This window comes from Ursus americanus, chromosome 7 (genome assembly GCF_024610735.1).
Source record: "Ursus americanus isolate L20-20 chromosome 7, mUrsAme1.1.p, whole genome shotgun sequence".
Taxonomy (NCBI): domain Eukaryota; kingdom Metazoa; phylum Chordata; class Mammalia; order Carnivora; family Ursidae; genus Ursus; species Ursus americanus.
The window spans coordinates 5,775,913-5,800,035 of record NC_142133.1 but is presented as its reverse complement, the minus strand read 5'-3'; the positions used below and the strand labels follow the sequence as shown (position 1 = coordinate 5,800,035).

The 24,123-nt window shown below is 42.4% G+C and overlaps 1 protein-coding gene across 1 annotated transcript; it reads left to right on the top strand.

Moving 5' to 3' along the window:
• Nucleotides 1–1,243: 1,243 nt before the first annotated feature.
• On the top strand, nt 1,244–24,123 carry LOC123776047 (uncharacterized). Its single transcript, XM_087863396.1, has 5 exons — nt 1,244–1,313; nt 20,343–20,430; nt 20,514–20,529; nt 20,684–21,978; nt 22,148–24,123. Exons 1-4 carry the CDS (start codon nt 1,244–1,246, stop codon nt 21,662–21,664), a joined length of 1,155 nt encoding a protein of 384 aa, XP_087719522.1. The 3' UTR covers nt 21,665–21,978; nt 22,148–24,123.

Genomic DNA, 24,123 nt, shown 5'->3' with positions numbered 1-24,123 from the left:
CGAAGCCAATAGTTTGCAGAGAAATCCAGGGACCCTGTTTGGTCAGGGAACTTGGGGTGCAGATTGGCTTGAGTTGAGACAACAACCAAAGAGCTTTGCCAGCCTTAGAACTGCTGCTCCCGCTGCACCAGGGTGGGGAATCTAGTTCATAGCCCCACTCATCACTGAATACGACCTTCAACCTGTCCAACCAAAAAACCTAACCAGAGCCAAAAGGAAGCAGCAGAGCCCATTCCATAGCCCGACCTAGAGAGGCACTTGAACAGAGGGCACAGTCCTGGCTTCTCCTCTCGGCAGAGCAAAACTGCTAGCCCCACATTCGCAGGGACTTCAGTGTACGCTCTAACCTGCTTTGGGCACCCAAACAATGAGTTGTACAGGTTCTGGGCTCTGTTCTGCTTCCCTGCCAGTGCAGGGAAGCTAATTCATAGCCTCATCTATTACCAAATATGGTACCCAGTCTTGACCATCTGGTAAGCCTGATCAGAGATACCCAAAAACCGTGAAGCCCACCTATAGCCTCACTTGGGTAGGAAACCGAGCTAGCAGTACTAGCCAACTGTTCTTAGCCAGTGGCGTACATCCCCATCCACTTCCTAAGAGTTTGAACAGGTGCCTCACCCCAAAAGAGACCATAATAGAATGGCCCACCTTCCCAAGGACATTACCAGTAGACACACTCAGAAACCCAAACTGAGCTGACTGGTGAAGAACTGTCTCTGCCAAAACAAAGCTGTAAAGTCTGGACCAAGAACACAATTACTCAATGTGAAGATCTCAACAGAAGGAATCAAGGATCACGAAGAATCGAGTAAATAATCCCACCAAAGAAAACTAATAAAGTTCCAATAAGTAACCCTAAAGAAACAGAGATCTGCGAACTGTCAGACAAAGAATTCAGACTAATCCTCTTAAGGAAGTGTAGTGAACTACAAGAAACCACAGACAACTAAACAAAATTAGGAACAAAAAGCATGAACAAAATAAGTAGTTCAACAGGAAATAGTAACCATCGAGAGAGAGAGAGGAAGAGAGAAAGAGATTCTCGAGTTGAAAAAACAATAACTGAACTAAAGAATTTAATAAAGAGTTTCAAAAGCAGACTCGACCCTGCAGAGGAATCAGTGACCTGGAGGATAAGACATTGGCTATTACCCATTAGAGGAGCAAAAAGTTTAAAAAAATAAAAATAAAAAAAAGTAAAGAAAGCCTACATGAATTATGGGACACAATAATGTCCCATATGGCTAAAAACTTCCCAGACCTGGGGAGAGAAATGGACATCCAGATCCATGAGGCCCAAAGGATCCCAAGTAGGTTGAACATAATAGGGCTACAGCAAGACATGTTATAAGTAAATTGTCAAAAGTCAAAAACGAAAAAGAATTTTAAGAGCAACAAAGAAGAGAGAGAGGTTACATACAAGGAAACCCCCATTAGACTGTCAGTGGATTTCTCAACAGAAACTTTTCAGGCCAGGACAGAACGGGATGACATTCAAAATACTGAAAGAAAATAACTGACAACCAGGAATTTAATGCCAGGTAAAGGTGTTCTTTAGAAACAGAAGAGAGATAAAGACATTTTTAAACAAACAAAAGCTAAGGGAATTCATCACCACCAAACCTGCATTACAATAAATACCAAAGGGAGTTCTTTGAGTGGAAGTGAAAGAACTCTAGTTAACAACATAAAACATTAAAAAGGTATTGTAAATATCACTGTAATGGTAAATATATAGTCATAGCTAGAGTCTACAATATGGTAATAGTGGTGCATTATTCACTTACAACTGTAGGTTGGGGCACCTGGGTGGCTCAGTCGGTTAAGCGTCCAACTCCTGATTTCAGCTCATGTCATGATCTCAGGGTTGTGAGATCAAGCCCTACATAGGGCTCCACACTAGGCATGGAGTCTGCTTAAGATTCTGTATCTCCTTCTCCCTCTGCCCTTCCCCCACTAAAAAAAAACTGTAGGTTAAAAGTTTGAAAAAAATGAATAGTAAAAGTCACCATAACTACAATAATCTGTTAATAGTTATATAATATGAAAAAAACACATAAATTATGACAGCAATAACCTAAAATGTGAGGAAGAGGAAAAATAAAACTGTGAAGTTTACTAATTCCATTAAAATTAAGTTGTCATGAGGGTTTTTTTAAGATTTATTTATTTCCTTATTAGAGAGAGAGAGAGCATGAGCCCTGACACGGGGCTCAATCTCATGATCCTGAGATCATGACCTGAGCTGAAACCAAGAGTTGGATGCTTAACAAACAGCCACCCAGGCACCCCTAAGTTGTTATGAGTTTAAAATAAGGTGTTATGGGGCACTTGGGTGGCTCAGTCGTTGAGCGTCTGCCTTCGGCTCAGGGCGTGATCCCGGCGTTCTGGGATCGAGTCCCACATCAGGCTCCTCTGTTGGGAGCCTGCTTCTTCCTCTCCCACTCCCCCTGCTTGTGTTCCCTCTCTCACTGGCTGTCTCTCTGTCAAATAAATAAATAAATAAATAAATAAATAAATAAATAAATGGTGTTATAAGTTTAAGGTATTATGTGTGAGCATCATGTAACCACTAGGAAAATCCTGTAGTGACTACACAGAAGAACACAATAAAGAAGTCACAGCATGAGACCAAAAGACATCAAAACACGAATAAGACGGCAGGATAAGGAACAAGGAACAACGGATCTACAAAACACCCAGAAAATAATTAACAAAATGGCAATAGTAAGTCTTTACCTATCAATACAGTTGACCCTTGACCAACATAGGTTTGAACTGCAAGGGTCCATTTATACACAATTTTTTTTCAATAAATACAGTACAGTACCTCTTCCTCATGATTTTCTTAATTACATTTTCTTTTCTCTAGCTTACTTTACGCTAAGAATACACTACATAATACATATACATAGGAAGTATGTGTTAATCAACTCTTTAAGTTATCAGTAAGGCTTCTGGGCAATAGTAGGCTATTAGTACATAAAGTTTGGGAGTTTCTCTTTTTAAAAATTTATTTATTTATTTGAAAGAAAGAGCACAAGCACAGGTAACAGCAGAGGGAGAGGGAGAAACAGACTCTTCACTGATCATGGAGCCCAATGTGGGACTCCACCCCAGGACCCTGAGATCATGACCCAAGCTGAAGGCAGACACTTAACCAACTGAGCCACCAGGTGCCCCAAAATTTGGAAATTTCAAAAATTATTCTCTGATTTTCAGCTGTGCAGGGGGTCAATGTCCCTAAACCCTGCATTGTTCAAACATCAGCTGTAATTACTTTAAATACAAATAGATGAAATTAAAAGGCATTGAAATTAAAAGGTATAGAATGGCTTAAAGGATAAAAAGAAACAAGAGCTAACAATATGCTGCCTACAAGAGACTCACTTTAGCCTTCAACTAGAGGGAGATTGAAGAGATAGAAAAGACATTTCAAATAACGTCACCAAAAAAAAAAGTGGGGTAGCTATACTTATAGAAGACAATGTTTTAAACTACAAATGGCAAAAAGAGACAAAGAAGGTCACTACATAATGATGAAGGGGTCAATACATCAAGAAGATATAAAAATTATAAATATTTATGCACCCAACATAGGAACACCTAAATATATAAAGCAAAACTAACAGAATTAAAGGTAGAAATAAACAGTAATACAATAATAGTTGAAGACTTTAATACCCCACTCTCATCGATAGCTAGATCGTCAAGACAGAGAATCAATAAGGAGACAGAGGATTTGAGCAACACTACAGACCAAATGGACCTAAGGGACATATACAGAACATTCTTTTTTTTTTTTTTTTAAAGATTTTATTTATTTATTTATTTGACAGAGAGAGACAGCCAGCGAGAGAGGGAACACAAGCAGGGGAGTGGGAGAGAAAGAAGCAGGCTCCCAGTGGAGAAGCCTGACATGGGGCTCCATCCCAGATCGCTGGTATCACGCCCTGAGCCGAAGGCAGATGCCCAATGACTGCGCCACCCAGGCGCCCCGTATACAGAACATTCTAACCAACAACAGCACAATACACATTCTTCTCAATCTCATATGAAACATTTTCTAGGATGACCATGTGTTAGGCCACAAGACAAATCTTAGCAAATGCAAGAAGATGGAAATCGTACAAACTATCTCCTCTTACTACAACGCCGTAAAACTAGAAACCAAGAACAAGAGGAGAACTAGAAAATTTATGAACACAGGGACACTAAACAACACTCTCCTGATCAGCCAATGGATCAAAAAAGACCTAAAGGGGAAATAAAAGTTTCTTGAGGCAAATGAAAATGGAAGCACAACATATCAGAACTTGTGGGGTGCAGCAAAAGCCTTGTAAGAGCCAAGTTCATAGCAAGAAACACCTACAATAAGAAACAAGAAAGATCCCAAATAAATAACCGAATTCTATGCCTTAAGAAACTAGAAAAAGAAAAACAAACTAAGCCCAAAGTTAGCAAAAGACAGGAAATAATAAAGATTATAGCAGAAATAAATAAAATAGAGAAAAAAAGAAGCAATAGAAAAGATTACCAAACTAGGGGCGCCTGGGTAGCGCAGTCGTTAAGCGTCTGCCTTCGGCTCAGGGCGTGATCCCGGCATTCCGGGATCGAGTTCCACATCAGGCTCCTCCGCTATGAGCCTGCTTCTTCCTCTCCCACTCCCCCTGCTGTGTTCCCTCTCTCACTGGCTGTCTCTCTGTCACATAAATAAATAAAATCTTTAAAAAAAAAAGAAAAGAAAAGATTACCAAACTAAAACTTTGTTCTTTGAGAAGATAAAGAAAATTGGCAAGTCCTTAGCTAGACTGACCAAGAAGAAGAGAGAAAAGACCCAAATAAACAAAATCATAAATGAAAAAGGAGACATTACAAATGATAGCACAGAAATTCAAAGGATCATAAGCTACTATGAACAACTATATGCCAACAAACTAAACAACCTAGAAGAAATGGGAAAAGTCTTAGAAACATACACTTACCAAGACTGAATCAAGAGAAATAGGAAATCTGAATAGACCAATTACAAAACTCAATTTTTGAGACACCAATATTTCTCAGTCTTTTCCAAAAAAATCAAAAAGGAGGGAACAATCCCCAATTCATTTTAGGAGGCCAGCATGATTCTAATTCCAAAACCAGAAAAGGACACTACTACAAAAGAAAATTACAGGCCGATATCCTTGATGAATACAAATGCAAAATTCTCAATAAAATACTAGGAAACAGAATTCAGCAGCACCTTCACCATGATCAAGTAGGATTTATCTCTAGGATACAAGAATGGTGCAACATACATAAATCAATCAATGCAATCCATCACATTAATAAAATGAAAGAAAAGAATCATACGATCATGTTAATAGATGCAAAAAAAAGCATTTGACAAAATTCAACATCCATTCATGATAAAAACTCTTAACAAATTAGGTATAAAAGAAACATCTCTCAATATATTGAAAGCGATATATGACAAGCCCACAACTAACATCACACTCAATTGTGAAATACCGAAAGCTTTTCATCTCAGATGAGAAACAATAATACAAGTGCCCACTCCCTCTACTCCTGCTCAAATTCCCAGAGTACTTAGGCAAGAAAAAGAAATAAAAGGTATTAGAATTGGAAAGAAAGAAATAAAATTCTCTGTATTTACAGATGACATAATTTTATATACAGAAAATCCTAGTGTCAATCAAAAAACTGTTAGATCTAATCAATGAATTCAGTAAAGTTGCAGGATATAAAATTAACATACAAAAATCTGTAGCATTTCTATTCACCGACAATGAATTTTCTGAAAGAGAAATAAAGAAATCAATCCCATTTACAAAAACATTAAAAACAATAAAATACTTGGGAGTAAATTTAATTGAGGAGGTGAAATATCTCTACTCTGAAAACTGTTAGACATGGATGAAAGAAATCAAAGACACAAATAAATAAAAAGGTATCTTGTGCTCATGGATTGGAAAAATTAATATTGTTAAAATGTCAATACTACCAAAAGCCATCTATAGATACAATGCAATCCCTATCAAGATTCTAATGGCATTTTTTTTTTACAGAAGTAGAAAAAGCACTCCTAAAATTTATATGGAACCATGAAAAATCCCAGATAGCCAAAAAAAAAAAAAAAAAATCTGAGAAAGGAGAACAATACAGGAGGCATAACACTCCCTAATTTCAAGCTATACTATAGAGCTACAGTCATCAAAACAGTATGGTACTGTCATAAAAAAAAAATAGACCAATAGAACAGAATCGAGAGCCCAGAAACAAACCCAAACATATACAGTCAACTAAAATTTGACAAGAAAGCCAAGAATACTCAATGGAAAAAAGACAGTCTCTTCAACAAATGCTGCCAGAGAAAGCAGATATTCACAAGTAATGAAACTGGACCCATATTTTATGCCACCCATGAAAATTCACTCCAAATGAGTTAAAAACATAAATGTAAGACCTGAAACCATGAAATTCCTAAAGGAAAACAAAGCTCCTTGACATGGGTCATGGTAATGATTTTTGGTATATAACACCAAAAGCACAAATAGCAAAATCAAAAATAAATAAGTGGGATGACATCAAACTAAAAAGCTTCTGCACAGCAAAAGAAACCAAAACAAAGTGAAAAGACAAGCTACAGAATGGGGGAAAATGTTGATAAACCACATATCTGATAAAGGGTTAATAGCCACAATATATAAAGAACTCATACGACCCAATAGCAAAAGCAAAAAACAAAACAAAACAAAAAATAACCCAATTTTTTAAATGGGCAAAGGACCTGAACAGACATTCCTCCAAAGAAGATATGTAAGAGGCCAAAAAGTACATAAAAAATGCTCAATATCGCTAGTCATTAGGGAAATGCAAAATAAAACCATGAGGAGATATCACCTCATGCTCGTTAGAATGGCCATCATCTAAATGACAACAGGTGACAAATGCTAGCACTGATGTGGAAAAAAGGGAACCTCTCGGTGCACTGCTGGTAGGATTGTAAATTGGTGCAGCCACTATGGAAAACAGTACGGAGCATCCTCAAAAAATTAAAAATAGAACTACCAGCAATTCCATTTCTGAGAATATATCCAAAGGAAACAAAAACATTAATTCAAAAAGATATCTGCACCCCCATCCATGTTCACAGCAGCATTATTTACAATAGTCAAGACATGGTAACATCTTGTGTCTGTCGATGGATGAATGCGTAAAGAAATTCTGGGATATATACATGATGGAGTATTATTCAGCCATAAAAAAATCGAGGAAATCCTACCACTTGTGACAACACGGATGGACCCTAAGGGCATTATACTAAGCGAAAGAAGTCAGACAGAGAAAGACAAATACTCTACGATCTCCCTTACATGGGGAATCTAAAAGGAAAAGAAAAAAAAAAAAAAAGCCCTCATAGAAAAAGAGATCAGGCTTGTGGTTACACGAGGCAGGGGTGGGGGTGGGGGGCTTGGGATGAGGTGGTCAAAAGGCGCAAACTTCCGATTATAAGATAAACAAGTACCCGGGCTGTAATGCACAAGACGACTACAATTAACACAGCTGCATGGTTTATAAGAAAGTTAAGAGAGTAAACCCTAAGCGTTCTCAGCGCAAAGAGAAAAAAAAAAAGTTTTTTTCCTTTTTACTTTCTTTTCTTTTTTATTGTATCTCTATGAGAAGATGGATGTTGGCTGAAGCTATTGTGGTAATCATTTTACAATATACGTAAATCAAACCATCATGCTGTATGCCTTAAACTTAGACAAGGATGCATCTCAATTATTTCTCAATAAAACTGGGAGGGGAGTGAGAAAAAACTGCCCTGTGATTCACACAAATAATTAATTAATGAAATGAATATAAAAGTTCAAGAGACATAAGAAAATATTCTCTAGGTGGACACCAGTCTAAGAAACCCGAGTTGAAGGATTTCAGTTCTCAACTCTGCAAATCATAACTTCTCCGAGATGGAATTACATCCCCCCTGAATGATATTATCCAACTGAAAAAAATATATATCATGATAAACCAATGGTGTTTCTGAATCAAAATCACGTATGTTAATTACAGTAGGAATACCAGGACCTCGGGGAAGGGACTTGAAAAAGTCCGTGGCAAAAGAGTGCCAGAGATCTTTTTTTGTTTGTTTCTCTATCACTTTCCATTTCATGGGATGTCTTACGTGACCTCCCGCTGCACAGCAACATTGAGTCACTGTGAAGGGAAGGATACTTTTGACCTGTAAGGCAGCTTTTCCTCAGGTGCTTTGGACACACTTCATTTCATCTCCCAAGGTCCTTATGACACTGAAGTAAAATACTATTTACCCTGTGTCTATGAACATGAAATAAACAGGCATGTTATTGGCTGAATGAGTTACAGTTTAACCTAAACCAGCTAATGTTATCAATGGCATGCCATTCAGTTTTATTGTGGTTGCTTTACCGATATGCTCAAAGAGGCTCCCTGGAGAATATTCCTAGGTAGAAAACGCAAGCATCATTTACCAAACCACGGAGTTGCTGCACCGGGCTGGGGACAGTCAGGAAAAGCAGAGAGGACAGAACACAGAGCTCTCGGTCAGGACAGCTTCAGTCATTCAGATCTCTTGCAGTGGAGACACAATGGCATCAGGAGTAAGCACCAGTCTTTTATTTCCCTTCCTTCCAAAGATGAAAACACAACATCATTAGCCAAATTTACTCTGACCTCCCTCCCACCTCCTGGGGTTGCCTGGTACTCAGGGTGAGTCAACGCATCTTCCCACCGAGGTAAATAACCATAAGAGGCCGATCAATCACTTAATTGCTTAAGGAATCATTCAGTGCAGGATGTACTTCTGGTTTCAACAATGCTTTGGAGCATTAGAGTTATGGTCCTTTAGAAAAAAACAAAAAACAAAAACGTATTTTTGTTTCCTTCCCCGTCGAAATTTGGTTTGTGATATTTCAATCCTTAATCGTGTCTTTTTTTTTATTTCAGTGGGTCGTGAAAAGTTCTGTCAACCATTCTAAATACGAATTAATAATAAATAAAACTCCGGTTTCCCAGTGTCATCAGGATACATTATAATACATAGGAGCTAAATCAGACTTCATACGAAGTTCATGACTCAGCCATCTCCGTTCTACAGGACATTTTCAAGCCATCCTCCCTGAAAAATAGCCTCCATGGCGCTTTGAACTCAGAAAAAGTTATCATTTCTTGTTATATCGAAAGAGTTTTAATAGATCTGCAATAGAGAAAAATATCTGGGGAAAGAGAAAAGGATAGAAAGGTGGGAGTCCGAGCTTGCCTCCGAGGTTGGAATCTGGTTTGTGGTGTGCCTGTGGAGTCAGTCCACACACACAGCTGCCACACTGACATGACTGATCTTAAGGACTCAAAAAAATAATAACGTGGGAGAATCCGTCCAATCAATACCTCTCAAATTAAGAAATTTTGCACAATAGATCACATCAGTTTTGGAGGTTTGGCCTGTGAAACACCATAATAACTAACTGTAAAGTGAGAAATCTAGAAAGCCTTCTAGATGTTGGAGATGCACCAAGTCAAATATATAAAAATGTAGAGACGCCTTCTAGCCTGAGGCCAGCAGGGCCCACTGCAGTATTCCACTTAGGAAAGGTGGGTCTCTCCTAGCTGGCCATGTCCCCCAAGCCTGCTGAGCTGCTCTTCTCCCAAGTGCTACAACTGCAGATTCCCTGCTACTTCCTTTGCCCACTCCAAGAATCCTCTCTGACCTCTGGGGTTGAAATTTCAAGCTGAACCTTTTGGAATTTATCATCAGCCTGGCATCTGTGCTCAGCAGTAGAGCCTCTGAATTCAAAACAGGACTGTTTCCTGGCTCAGAACTCCAGCTCCAAATTCCTTAGGCTCAAAATTGATGGGAAAACAGATCTTCAGCATTCTTCTGATTTAGAAATCATTCAAACTGACAACAGATAAGAAATTGACAAGGAGATATGAAATCCTTAATTTACATAGCTGTCTCTTTTTTCCTTCTACATAGTAAAGAACAGAGCGTCCTTAACCTTGGTTTTCTCACTTCTCTTCGTTGAAAGCACAGCCCATAACATTAATTAAAGTGTGTGTGAACTGGAAGGTACAAGTTATATTTCATATGCTGTACCACATGGCATTCTAGAAAAGCTGCACAATTGAGGTGTTCTTTTTTCCCAACTTGATAATGTACACAGCCCTGCATACTGCTCAGCATAACTCACCTTTGCTCCACCCAGAAACTCCACGGTAACAACCTAAAAATAAATTCACGGGGTAGAACAAATGCCAGTGGCGTTAGAGCTTAAGTGTTTGGGTAGATGGTGGTAAGTCTCCCACTTAGGGCTGCAGCGCGCAAAAGGGCATCTGAGATTATCTAGTGCAACCCTTTTATTTTACAGATAAGACCTGCAGAAGACAGGTGGCTACAGAAGGTAGGGTAAACAACTAGTAAGAGGTAACCCCAAGTCTTTCTTAGGACTTAAGTCTTTCCACTACACCAGGATCATAAACCTCTTTAAGATACAATTGTGAGTTACGCTTTTACCAGGGGAAAGAAAAATCATATGCATGTATACACACACAAATGTTTGCATATAAATTCAGGAGGTTCAGGGAGCCCTGAAGTTTATCTCCGGATGTTGAACTTGTCCATGATCCCCAGATTAAGAATTCCTGCACCTGGGGGCGCCTGGGTGGCACAGCGGTTAAGCGTCTGCCTTCAGCTCAGGGCGTGATCCCTGCGTTCTGGGATCGAGCCCCACATCAGGCTCCTCTGCTGGGACCCTGCTTCTTCCTCTCCCACTCCTCCTGCTTGTGTTCCCTCTCTCGCTGGCTGTCTCTATCTCTGTCGAATAAATAAATAAATAAATAAATAATAAAATCTTAAAAAAAAAAAAGAATTCCTGCACCTGAAGAAGCAACTTTTTTAAGTAGAAAGTGCTACTTTTAACCCCTTTCCAAACTCGTCTCCTCTAGAATATAAACTAGATTTAATGATGCAATCTATAAATTCAAGGGAAAAGCAATTGCAGCAACTCAAATAGATGAATTAAGCCCTAATCAATATTTCCATATTTTTACCATGGGTCAAGTAAAAAAAAAATGTATAAGAGAAATTTAAACCTACATGTTTTTTACTACCGATTTCACATATGGACATGGAATATCTTTTCTCCTAATATGGAGATGGCTCAGCAGTATTTAAATGATTCCTTATTCCAAGTCATATAAATATGCACCAGATGTATCTTTTGTAAATGTTATGTTTTTCAACTTCTCAGCATTTGCAAGTAGTTGAAAGCTATGTCAAGCATGCTTTAATGGGGCATAAAAGTGTATTGTATTCAAAGAGATGGCACAGCTCTGTAATAGGTGAAAATACAAACGTCGTCAATGGATACATTTTCATTTTATTGATTTACACCACATAATAGAATGCCCTGTATTCTTCTTTACATGCAAGTTCTATAGCAATTGAAATATAACTAGATATTTAAAAATCATGCTTACATTAATGGATTCTCTAGATGACAGAAAATTCAAAACAACAGAATTTCATGACTAGAAAAGGCAGCTAAAGACCAACTAAATCCCTTACCCTGGTTTAACAGATGAGAAATCAGAGAGCAAAAGAGTTACATGAGGCAACCAAATCACTAAACTAGTTGTTGGCTTAGTGCTCAATTGAGATACCCCTAAATCTAAGGAACTTCACTGAGCTCTTTTTACTATCTCCCTCTTGACTGCCTAAACAACAGAAGAAGAAGGAGGAGGAGGACGAGGAGGAGGAGGAGGAGGAGGAGAAGGAGAAGGGGTAGTAGTAGTGGAGGAGAAGGAGGAGGAAGAGGAGGAGGAGGAGGAAGAAGAAGGAGAAACAGTAAAAACATGTACCATTCACTGATTTCCTGGGACTCACTGGGAAGAAGCAGACATGATCTATATTTTGCAAACTGTCAAATTATCTTATGAGAAGTAAATACAGGAAGGAAAATGCCAATTGCTAACATTAGAAGTTGCCAAAGAGCATCATAATGCTACTTCTCCACTATAAATTTCGAATGGACTCAAGATTCGCTTTTTTGTTTTGAATACAAAAGCGATCGTAGTAAATTCCTCTCAGAACACCGTCTTTGAGGTTAAATATAGCGAAGATGTTTAGGAAATATATCCTAGTCATATGTAATTGATAGTTCATCTTGAAAGCAGTGTCTTTTCAAATAAAAGTTAACATAGATTGATAGCTTATTATTATAAAGGCTTTTTTAAATTTTTCTTTTCTTTTTTTTTTTTTTTTTTTTTTTTGCTATGGAGAAAGCAAACGCGATCTCGTGTCATTTTCTGTGACTTTCTGGCGTCTCTAGGCAGAGCACGGAATTTGAGGGTATGCACTAGTGTAGGCTGCCTTTCCCCTAGCTCATTTTTTCGACCCTAGCTTCCGCCTGTCATGTATTTTTATGAATTGCGTCAAATTCTTTCTTGGAATGAGGCAGAATATTAACTAATTAATAGCTAATTAATTAATTGGCGAAAGTCATTTTCCAAAAGCCAAGTAACCTTTTCACTCTGACCTTTCCAGATAGCATTTTGCCCTTTGGGGGGCCAGTGGCAGCAGTGAAGATTTCATTTAGGACGAAATCATTATCGAGGGTTTTTTTCCAACCTTTATGTCACTGTTGCTGTGAGTAGAGCACCGGGCTTTCTCAAAGTTCCACAGCTGACTGCATTTCCTCTTAGATCCCACGCGAAAGTTCGCATGTCCCTCCTGCCAGGAACCAGCATTTGCACACTCCGCTCCCTGGTCAGTGTAACAGGGAATAATGCCCAGATTCACAGCACTCCCTTGGGGGGGGGGGGTGGCACAGAGTCCAGCCCCCCTGATTTATTCCGGGCTCGTCTGAAACAGCTCCACCGTCTCCCAAACGATGCCAAGGCCAGTTAGGAGGCTTTGTGGCTGCAAGGCATCCACTCAGTCCCTGTGAAGGTGTCGTGAGCTGTGCCCAGTGAGGAACAGACCAGCCAAAGCAGCCCGATGGGCTCTTCCGTCAGCCTGGAAGCAGAGACAATCTCCAGAGTCAGAGTCAACTTCGTGTTTGAGTACGGTGCTTCCCAACAGAGGGTTACTTTCTTCCCCGGGGTGTTCATATACCGAGAAACTGACACATCGCTCTCTGTATATCCAGTGCGGGAATTTACAGATAGACACACATGCACTTTCTGAGACCCTCATCATAAGTCGGTGGAAAAGGACCATCCAAACCAAATGATGATAATCATTCCAGGTTAATAGGCTGAGCCTTATTCTGTTCCCATACCACACAGGGCTGGGAGATGTGGCTGAGTGTGGCCATGTTGTGTTAGGAGGCCTTAAGAGCCTTCTCCAGCCTTGTTTCGATATGATCCGGGGGGGGGGGGGTGTCAGCTGCACTCACAAATGTTATGGGACCGCTTTGCCAGTGGGGACATCTGGGCTACTCCAAGAAGGGGAGAAAGCAGCAGGGTCCCCCAGAATTTGGACAGCAGTAAGGCACTGCTGTTACAAACACTCTCTCTAAGAGACAGGACCAAAACGGGGTACCACCAGCACGTGACCCTGGGCAGATGATTTAGCAACCCCCACCCCCACATGCCTCCCTCAGCTCCTCTGTCAAACCTGAATACAAACAGGCACTTAGAGGCTTAAGTAGGACAACACACGTTAGGCGCGTGTCGAGTCCTTAGTAAAATTGGGTCATTATTATTACGGCTGCTCTCTCAGAGGGTGAGCACAGGCTGCTGAATTCTGGTGGACTGTTCTCCCTCCAGCCCATTTAGAGCAGTTGAAAATAGAAGAGAGGACACAGTGCCCAGGGCCTCCTGTCAACAGTGGCTTTGGAGTCCAGCCACCTGCATCCCTGAGCATGGCAACCTTCCTCCCACAACAAAAGTCCAGGCTAAGGACTAAGGGCGGCAAGAACATTCTCAGTAGGAGCCAGAGAAAAATCTCACAGGTTGACACTCTCCCTGGTTCTCCATCCAGTTTATTGTGAGGGTGGTGGAATCCCTTGTCTCAGTTTCCTGAGGGCAAGAAGGGAAAATCCCATCGAACTTGATAAAGAGGTGTCTGTTGGGGGCTTGGGGGAGAGGAGAGTCCACACAAAACCCTCCCACTCACCTCCAGGGCGTTAGCGCCCCATCCCATCGTGCATTCTCCACAAACACGCTACAACTGAGAGCCAGCGACAATGGTTGACAAACACGTCGCTTCTTGGCAACATCACCTACCCCACGGCCACCCCACTCTTCCTGAAGTTTCTCCAGTGCCATGGGGAACCAACTCTATGCTTTCTCAACCCCCGCTGTGCAGACCTATTAACATCTTTAAAGCCTACGGCTTGGCACAGGAAAACTTTAAAATAGACAATAAATCTATATTCAATGCTTAATGCATCTACACTTGGGGAAATGTATACAGAACTTTTTTTTCTTCTCCACAAAAACTAATCTCACTGTTACCCAGTGCCATTGAATTTAGTAAGACTGCAAGCTAAAATCAGCTCCTTGGCACAGCCAAAGCTGGTCCTGCGTTGGCTTATAGGACCCAGAGTGCAGAGTGAAATGTATGACAAGGGGCCTGTGTGGACTCCTCCGTGAGCGTGAGGAATTTGTTTTAACTTGCACTGCAGCAGCCCCCCCGCCCCCCCGACACACACACACACACACACACACACACGCACGGTGTTGGAGCTAGGCCTGGTTAACAGAGAAGAGTGAGGGAATGAGCTTATGTAACCTGAGGAAGGGGAAAGAGAAACATGGCCACGCCTATGCTCTTTGAAGGGTCATTCATGTTGTGGCCATTTATTTTTTGTTGTCCACTGATTTTACTTCAAGGGCACCTCATCCCACTGGGTCTAGAGCCTCACAAATGAGACCTTTACATCCGGCTAGCACAATGGTTGCTAATGCATCGAATTCACCAAAGTCAGTATTGGAAAACAGCATTATTTTCAAGATGCTTTTATATTTATTATAAAAGGGCATTTTTTAAAAATCACGACAAAACTGTTGTGGTGTCTTGAGGTTTTCTTTCTTTTTTTTTTTTTTCTTTCTCTAAGGACCCTGCATTTTGGGCGAAGGGCCGTTAATAGTAGCCAGTCCTGATAGGCCAACATCTGTTTCTTTATAGGAACCTTTCTTGCCAAGTAGCTGGACAGCAAAACCCATTTGGTATTCATGGGAAGTACTTGCTGAACAATAATGACAATAATTGCTTCTGATTCTTGTGTTTACAACACTGCCAAAGTATCATTAGGGCCTTATTTATAGATAATAATGCTTATTAATCACAAGTATTTGAATTTTGGAATGTATTAGATTAATATTCTTTTGTACCTCAGTTCTGTACTAATGCCGTGAAAGACATTTACTGAATGCAACTCATTGGGAATGCTTATTTTGAGCTGCAAAATAATGTGTGTAATTTGCAGGTGAAAGATAAAGAAATTACATGCCCACCTCGCAACAGCCTCCACCGTGATCCACGGCCAACATGGAGCACTGGGCCCTAACTCTTACCTGAGAAAGGAAAGAAGCAAAATAAATGTCCCTATAGGTATTATTTCCCAAAAATCTTGTAAATTCTTATGACAGGAGAGCTCCCTCATAATAAGTTCATCATCCTGTTTTGCCATAAATCTTTAGTGGGTAGCCTCACTTCATTGAAAAGGGTCCGAGGTGAGGAATAATGAGTGATTCTGTAATAATTTCACATTATGTAAGTTCTTGAGGCTCAAGGGAACAAAACAGGGTAGGATGACTAATAGCTGTACACAACAAAAGTACAATCCTAGGTCTAACTGCCCAGCTATTAAACCCCATTCACTCGCTAAATCTTTATGTTTAATTTCCGTGCAAGCAAACCTGAAAGCTATTAAGTATTTCCCTCTCTCTAAGTGCATCTAGAAATAGGAATCATTAAAAATTTCAAAAGCTGATCTCATTTTTCTAGGAGTAATCCAGAGAATATCATTTTGGTCAGGGCAATAAAACTTTATGAATAAATATAAAGCATTCCTACCTAGCCCATAATTTTTACCTGGCCACTCCCTCCTGAAGTTACACCAAATATGAAATCAGCACTATTTTATTTTTAGCTAGCCTACATTTTTATTTGTTCTTGGAGTATTCATGCTTTATGTGTGAGAACAATACTTCAGCGTGTTTAATTACATGAATGCAAAATGTAGTGACATAATTTTCCGGAAATTTTTGAAAAAGCAAAGCTTATTAATAGAGATTGTTAGGTGCTATTTTTAAAATCATATTTGCAACTAGGTATCTTTTTTTTAAATTACCAGTAATTAATGTTTATTAATGTTCTTTAGATCAAACCTAAATTATATTCATAATCTTAGCCTGCTCTACCAAAGACTACTTTAAAATAGTCTGTGGGCCTAATTACCACCTACAATACATTAACATTGCCCTCTCGTATTTTCTCGATTTTTGTCCCCCATCTCCCCCCAAAAAAGTAAAGTAAGAAAGTAAAAGGAAACCACCTTTCAAATTACACTGAGAAAATTGCCCTCCCTACAAGACCCTTGAAAATGTGTTCAGCAAATGTTTCCAGGTCAGAGCAGACGAGGAGACAAAGATTCTAGTTCATTACATGTATAATGCTAACATTTTAATCCATTGCTAGATGTAAATAACTTTAGCAATCCCAGTTGGACTATTTAACATTAATTTAAAGTATTTTATAATATGTGTGTGTGTCTCCTCTCATGGGGCTAAGTAGAAAGGTGAACAATTATCCAATCAATGTACTCAGCCAAACCTGGCAAGTCAGGCCCCTCAACACTTTTTATTTAAATCTGGTAAATATCTCAACCGGAGATCCATTCAGGTGTGTGTTTCATCTCTCATTACATTGGTAGAATGAAGAATCAAGCAGTATCTCACAGAATTAGCTGCAATCTTACAAATTTAATCACTACAGATAGCCAATCTAGATTGTTGAAATTTCGCTATGTCTCCTCTCTTTTTTTTTTCTTAATAGCTAGGCAGAAGAGAGAGCAGCCTGAATTCTCCAGATAATTAATTCAACTCTGATTTATTTTGCCTTCGGTAGACCTCGCCTGGTTCTCTCTTTAAGAGACGCTGGTAGTTGGATGAGGAAAAAAAATAAATAAATGTTTTGAGAGAGCACAGATACAAGTCCCCTCGGTGTGTGTCATTGGTAATGTCTAAACATTGAAGCTGACTACCTGCAATCCCTCTCGGGTGTCTCTCTGAGCCTTTACTGAATTAGCCTCACCCAAATGCTTACAGGCTTGGGAAGGAGAATGAGAGGGAAAGGAGGGAGGGAGAGAGAAAATGATTAGTCTATGAAGTTAGGAGTTTAAATTTGAGGGGATTGAAAAGGTAATCCGCTAGGAAAAATGGTTTGACAGAATAATTTGTAGTCCACCAACATTCTAGCTGTTTCCTAAGAGCCTCGTTGGATATGAAACTTGAGATCTGTCAACATTTTAGAGTTTAATACGCATTTTTCCTTCTTTTCTTTAACTGCCAAATTTTTTAATAAAATTGAATCTTGGATGCCTACATTCTGGGGTGTTTTATTTGCTATATTATCGTTTTGTCTGCTGTTAGGCCACAGAATGCCAAAGTATTTATTCTGACAAATCTTTCTATATGTGTAACTTGAGCCTACTAAAATAGTCCTTTACCCACTTCATTAATTAAATCAACAGAAAAGATTCTTGTACATTTTGGTAGTGAATGACTCTTGGTCCAAATTTTTGAATGAATGTTGCGCATTTTTAAATCATTACGTAGCCTGTGTCTACGCATGTCATGCCATACCATCACACAGAAAACTTTCTAAAATAGAAGATAAACTTCTTTTTGCAGTTGATTTCAAAACTCCATCTAGAGCAAAATGTCTTTTTACCTCTTTCCAAGCAATATTCCTTTTTAAAAATTTTCACTTGTGATATTTCCATCATTCTGACTTCAAACTTTTTAATAAAGAGATTAAGAAACAAACCCGGAAAAGCAGCTTGCTAAACTGATTTTTGTTTTCACAATCTCACCACTAATATTTAGATACCACTGAGGAGTTATCAGTCTTTGAAATACTCTCTCTGAAATAAGTAACAAATTACACATGGGAACACCACCATAAATACGTTTTTCAGGAAAGAAATATACATTTAAATAAACATAGAAAAACCAAAATAATATTTTATGGTATCAGTAAAAGCAACTCTCATTATGTGAGAAAGCTCCTCCTATCATGGTCTTCACGAAAGCCTCAAAACTTTATCGTTTTGACTCCTTTACTAATTAGGACAAATAGCTTTTAAAGCATAACATTCGGGTATAACATTTCTTTACATTTGCCCGGCACAAAAGTGTATTTGGATTCTTGCCAATGTATTCATTTTAACTGTAATTCTAATATTTAAGAAAAAAAAAAAAAACTTTGAAAATGCCAAGATTCAGAATATTATCTAACAAGAAGCAAATAGGTAACATGTCATCCCATGTTATACAAATCATTTCAAGTATAAATATATGTTTCAAATTTCCTATTTACACTCTGAATTATAACTAGACTACTGAAAGTCCTTTGATGATATAAAGGCCCATAAAATTAAAATACTTAAAAATGTTTTCTTTACAGTAGAATGGAAAATAAAATTAATGCTCTTTTTCATTGCATCCAGAATTTAATTTTGGTTCTAAAACAACAGTATTTAATTTGCAGGGGGAAAAAATACCTGAATTTGGATAGGATATTTCTTTTTTAAATGTGCCTTCTGAAGTACGATGGCTTTTTACTCTACATAAAACAAGTTATTTAAGTTAGTAATACTTTTAAATGAGGTGTGCTTAAAATATTAATACTATGCATGTATTATTTACTGATTTCTGTGGTGTCAGCCACAGTTAGCACAATTCTGATTTCAAAATAAATTTTGAACATTTTTTCAATAGGAATACGATTCCCTCGCTCTCCCAGCTATTTTAAGACTATCTGTTGTAGAATGTATTGTTAATCGTAGAAGTTTGCTGTATTACACATGGACATGTTATATGCAAATGTATTCAGTTGGGGTATGTATATATGTTGTTATGTTATGTACATAAACATCTACCCATGTGCATATGTATATTTACATCATGTATAAATATGTGTATATTACCAAAGGGTACTATACTGAAGAAGGAGGAGGAGCTTCTAAGGATTGCCAAACAATATTTTAGTTAACTGTTAACTGAGTGCTGTTTTCTATGGAAGTAATTAGGTTTTCCTTTTTTCACAGTCCCAAAGGTGGATGTTTATAGACATGGTTTAGATATTTACTGTTTTCCAAAAGGCTAGTTGTATAATCGTATGTCAACATAAGCTTTAAATAAATTAGTGATACCCTCCCCTGCACCTTCCCCTTCTCTTAGGAAAGCCTATGGGCAAACAGCTTGATAAATAATTCAAAGAAAAGCTAAATTCTGATTTTCCAAAAACAAAAACTCATCTCGTTAAAACATTAACATCTCACCATTAACGTTCTTTATTAAAATTTAGCCATCTATAAATTATCCCATGAAAAGGAGTAACTGAAATTCTATCAAGATAGTAGCTGGTCAGTTCTCTTGAGGTGAGCATCTGTAAATTTTACTTACAGCCTTTCTCCAGGACAGGAGGTCTTATAAAGTCTTATAAAGAATTGTGGCTAATAGGAAAAACATCTAATATTAATAAATCCTAGAAATAAAAAAAATGTGCCACTGATATCTCCAAATTACTGACAATCCTCAGATGCAAACATGAGGGCAAAAAGAGGACAACTAAAAATATTTATAAAGTTTCTCTTTAGGGTCCTCTGAATCTCACACTATTAAAAATACAGTTTGGCAGTTGGGTTCATATTCTCAGTAATGGAGAGAATATTTAGCCTTTTTCTGAATTCTCTGGGCCCTGCCTTCCCTTTGAGAGTTGAACAATCCGGATGGGACTGGTTTATGTTTTAAGAAGGAGGGATTGCATCTGGCCCAAGTTTTCTTCTGCTAGTCTGCTTTTCTCTTCTCTAATGAGAGATAACTGACAGCCCTGTTTTGTATGAAATTATGGAAATCACAGACTGGAAGAAAGGGGAGTCATTATTTCAGAACTGAAAAGGTGTGGGTGTCTTCACTTCCCCCCAAAATTGCCCACCACTGGAAAGGAGCCAGTGAACTGGAAAGGGGCTGAGGGCGGCGGCACACAACAGGAGCAGGACAAGTCAGCTAAAGAGACAGCCAGAAAGTGATTTTCAATTGATTGCTACCTCCTCCCTAAGGGTCCAAAAATAAAAACAACCTTCAAGCAGTTTTTAAGGCCAAGACAGAGAAGAAGCAGATACGCAAGCCCTGCACCGTGGCTTCCCGGTGAGTAAAATCCAGGCTTCAGAGCAGGCTGGGTGACGGAAATGCTCTCGGTGGCATTTCTCAGCGAACATTGTCCCTTTCAGTCTTACCCTCGCTCACGTGAGTCGGGGCGTCCATGAATATCCCCGGACCACAAGAGGGATCTCTTTGGGAAGCAGCCGGGAGGAAGGCAAAAGGAGGAGACGCACGTGCAGAGATGGGGTGTGTGTTGGGGAGGGGGGGCTGGTGGTGAACTCCTGGCTTGCAGATTTAGATCTCAAGGCTGAAAGGTTACGCTTGCACCGGAGCATCCCGTACCGCCTCCTGCCCTGCCCTGCGCGCGCGCCGCACTCACACGCACGCCCTCGCACACGCACACACTTGCACACCGCTCCAAGCCGCTCCGCTCCCCGGACTGCTGAGGAAGCAGCCCCTCCGAGGCGCGCTCGCCAGAGGTGAGGCGGCTCGGCCCGGCACTGCCCCCCGCGAGCGCACCGCTGCCGCTCTCGGGGCTCCGGAGCCCGCGGGCCCTGAATGGGGCGCGCGGCCGCCGGCACGAGCGGGGGCTGCCCGGCGCGAACCGGAGAAGGGGCGGGAGCAGGCCGCGAGGGGTGTCGCCGCCGCCTCCCTCCCCGCGCCTCCCTCCGTGCCCTCGCTCCCTCCTCCCGCCCCGCCCCGCCCCGCCCCGCCCCGCCGCGCCGTACCGCGCCGCCCCTCCGCGGCGGGGAGCGGGCATTCGAAGGAGGTGTCGGCGCCGCGTGTGCGTGCGCGGGTGGGCGTGGCCGTGGGTAGCGCGGGGAACCCACGCGGCCCCGGCGCCCCCGCGAGAGGCGCGCAGGCTCCTCCCGACGCTGACCTGCAGGGGGCGCCGCACGTTGGCGCCCCGGGGAAAGGGGGGGGCCCGCAGCCAGCCTCCCCGCGCGGAGGAGGGGCCGGGCGGAGGACCCCGACAGAAGCGGGTTTCCCCCGCGCCTCGGGAAGGGGTCGGGCGGAGTCCGGAGGCCCGGGCTCACCCGCCGCGGGACTGAGTCAGTGTTTGCATGCTGGTCACCAACGAGAGGCCGCGGGGCGTCGCAGCCCGCTCTCCGGTCTCCGCGGCTGGAGGAGGTCGCGAGCTGGCAGGGGGAGTCTGCCACCTGGCTGGTTGGCTTGGCTTGACTCAGTCCTTACTCTGGAATTGGGAGGGGGAGCCTTTCTTTTCTCTCCTCGCACAGCCGCACAAAGCCTCGCAAAGTTTCCTACCACTCGGGAATGAAGGCGGATCAAGTTCGAGCCCTGCTTCCTGGCTGGGACGACCCGAAAGTACCAGAAGTCTGGCCCGCGAGCTGCGCCTTCGGCTTCCCCAACAGTCTCCCTCAAATGCACGCCCCTTCCCTGGCCGAGCGCGGATGCAGCGGGTCCTGGGCTGGGGAGACCCGGGAATCGGCTGCCGGCGCCGCGCCCGCCCCTGCCCAGCTCGAGGGCCGCGCCCGCCTTCCCGCTCGGCGGGGCTCCGCGCCCCCCACCCCCGGGGACTTGCCCACCCTGCAGCATCGCTGGAGGAGGAGAGTAGGGGCTACGCTCCCAGAGGTACAGAGTTCGAGTCCTCACAGGCTACCGATGGGGGGGGGGGCTTGATCCGTCCCAGGGACTCTGCACACACATCACGGGGGCGCCCAGGGTCAAAAGTGCCTTTGGAGTAAACCTGACTTTGTGAAACCTCGAACTCTGGGATGTCCACGTCCCTTTCTCATTCCAGAAGTTCAGCTGAGCTTTGGATAGTAACTGTCCCGCGTCCTGATTGGGACCCAGCAGCCAAGTGAAGGCCAGAGGTGTGCGAATTTTTTTTTAAAAGACCCACATCTTATAAATGTGAGATTTTTATCAGACAGTACAGATTACTTAAAGCGTACCATTTCTCCGCGATCCAATTTTATTAGGATTTACTCTCATTTGTGCTCCACTTCTCTGGGGAAATAATGCTTTGATTAATGTAATCCTGGCCCGGGATTCGCCACATGCCCCTCGCCCCTCTCCCAAGAGAAAGGGCCTGTTTGACAAACAATAACAGAGCAGTAACTCTTGCAATCTGCCCACACCTTTGGGGGTGGCTGGGGAGAGGGTGACACACGTTCAAACGCCGTTTGCTAAATGCAATGGTGAGAGAAGGGAGCCAGCTCTGAAAGGAGCGAACTTTCCAGACGCAAAGCCCTGAGCATCGAGGCGCGGGGGCTCATGGGGAGGGACTCTGGGTGGGGCGCGCGCGTGGGTGCATGTGCGCGCCTGTCCTCTGTTTGCTCCCAGTGTCTGCCTCTTTGTCCCCCGCCACAGGCCTCCGCCACAGGGATCTGCGCGCTCTCCGTGGGCAGTCCCCGGACCCAGGGCGCGTCCACAGCGCCCACCCGCGGCCCCCAAACACCTCGAGAGCAGATCTTAGGAGATAACCAAGCACCGACCTGAGGTGCCCTGCAGCTCCCAGACCCTCAGCTAGAAACCTAGAACGTGGGATCCAATTCAATGGTTCTCCTCATGCATACATGCATGTCTCCATCCATCCATGCATACATGCATACCATACAAATCCGCGGCCGCGGGCTGGGAGAGCTGCACCTCGCCCTTGCTTCGGGTTGAGAACGGGCGCCTCCTTTCCCGCTCTCCCTCCTCCCGCGCAGCCCTGGCCCCCTCCCGAAGGGAGAACAACAGCTCAATTACGGAAAGGAGCGAAGGAAAGAAATCCCAGGCTCGGAGGCGCCCGCTGCTGCTCCTCTGGTCCCCTTCCCTCACTCCCCGTCCCCACCCCCACCGTCCCCAGCTCGGGGAGGGCGGGGATGCGGCGGTGCGAAGGGGTCCTGCCCTGCTCCGCCAGAACAAAGCCCACCGCGGGAGCCCGCGGCCGCGCACCGAGCCGGTGACAAAGGCGGGCGGGCGGCGCCGAGCTCCAAGTCGGCGCTCCTGCGGTGGAGCGGGAAGGAGGCCTGGAAGGTGGGGAGCGATTTGCACCCTGTTTTTCCTGAGCTGCTCCCTCTTGCTCTTGTGTACCCAATGACCTGTGAGGGTGACTCGGCGTTCACCTCTTCGCTGTCCCGCACCCCTATCTCCCTCTCCCGTGTCCTTTTCGGTCCCCAATCTCCCCGCTTTTTTCTCCGCCTTATTCCATTTACCTCTTCTCCTCCCTTTGCCTTTTTTTTTTTTTTAATCTCTTTCCATTTTTCTTTTCCATAGAAAAGCAATGCTGATTTGACTTCTGAAAGCCGCTGTGGGCGTTCAAACGACAGTTTGAAAGACCTTACAGGGCAGTGCTTAGGGGAAAGGAAGTAATGGGACCCTCTTAATTTTATTACGCAAACTGTGATCTAAAAGAATAAAACAAAATGCAGTCTAAGGAAGCGGAGCGTAGCCCTGGGACCCCCACAAGCCACCACCTATTCGGTAGAAGTCGCTTCTGACAGCCACAAATGGGGGGCCGGGGCGGGGTGGGGGGGTGCGAGATCTCTCCGCTCCGCAATGGAGTCCTCGAGCGTTGGTGTCCCCCAGGGCAAACCTAGCTTCTAGGGAAAGTTCCAATCGGACTTTATAACCTTGGCAAGGAATCGCCTGTCAGACCCCTGCAAGGAAATTGTAGTGTTTTCGAACTTATGATACAATAGTCAGTGTTTGTCCAAGTCAAGTTTTACTTGTTTGTTTTTGCGTTGTAAACGAAAAATAAAGGAAACAGCCTAGGCCATTTGGACAATA

Excerpts from the sequence above, each read along its gene's own strand:
- LOC123776047 (XM_087863396.1), top strand. The coding sequence starts at position 1,244 with ATGGCTAAAAACTTCCCAGACCTGGGGAGAGAAATGGACATCCAGATC. Across the intron at positions 1,314-20,342 it reads TGAGGCCCAAAGGATCCCAA|GGTCCAAAAATAAAAACAAC; the intron begins GTAGGTTGAACA and ends CTCCTCCCTAAG.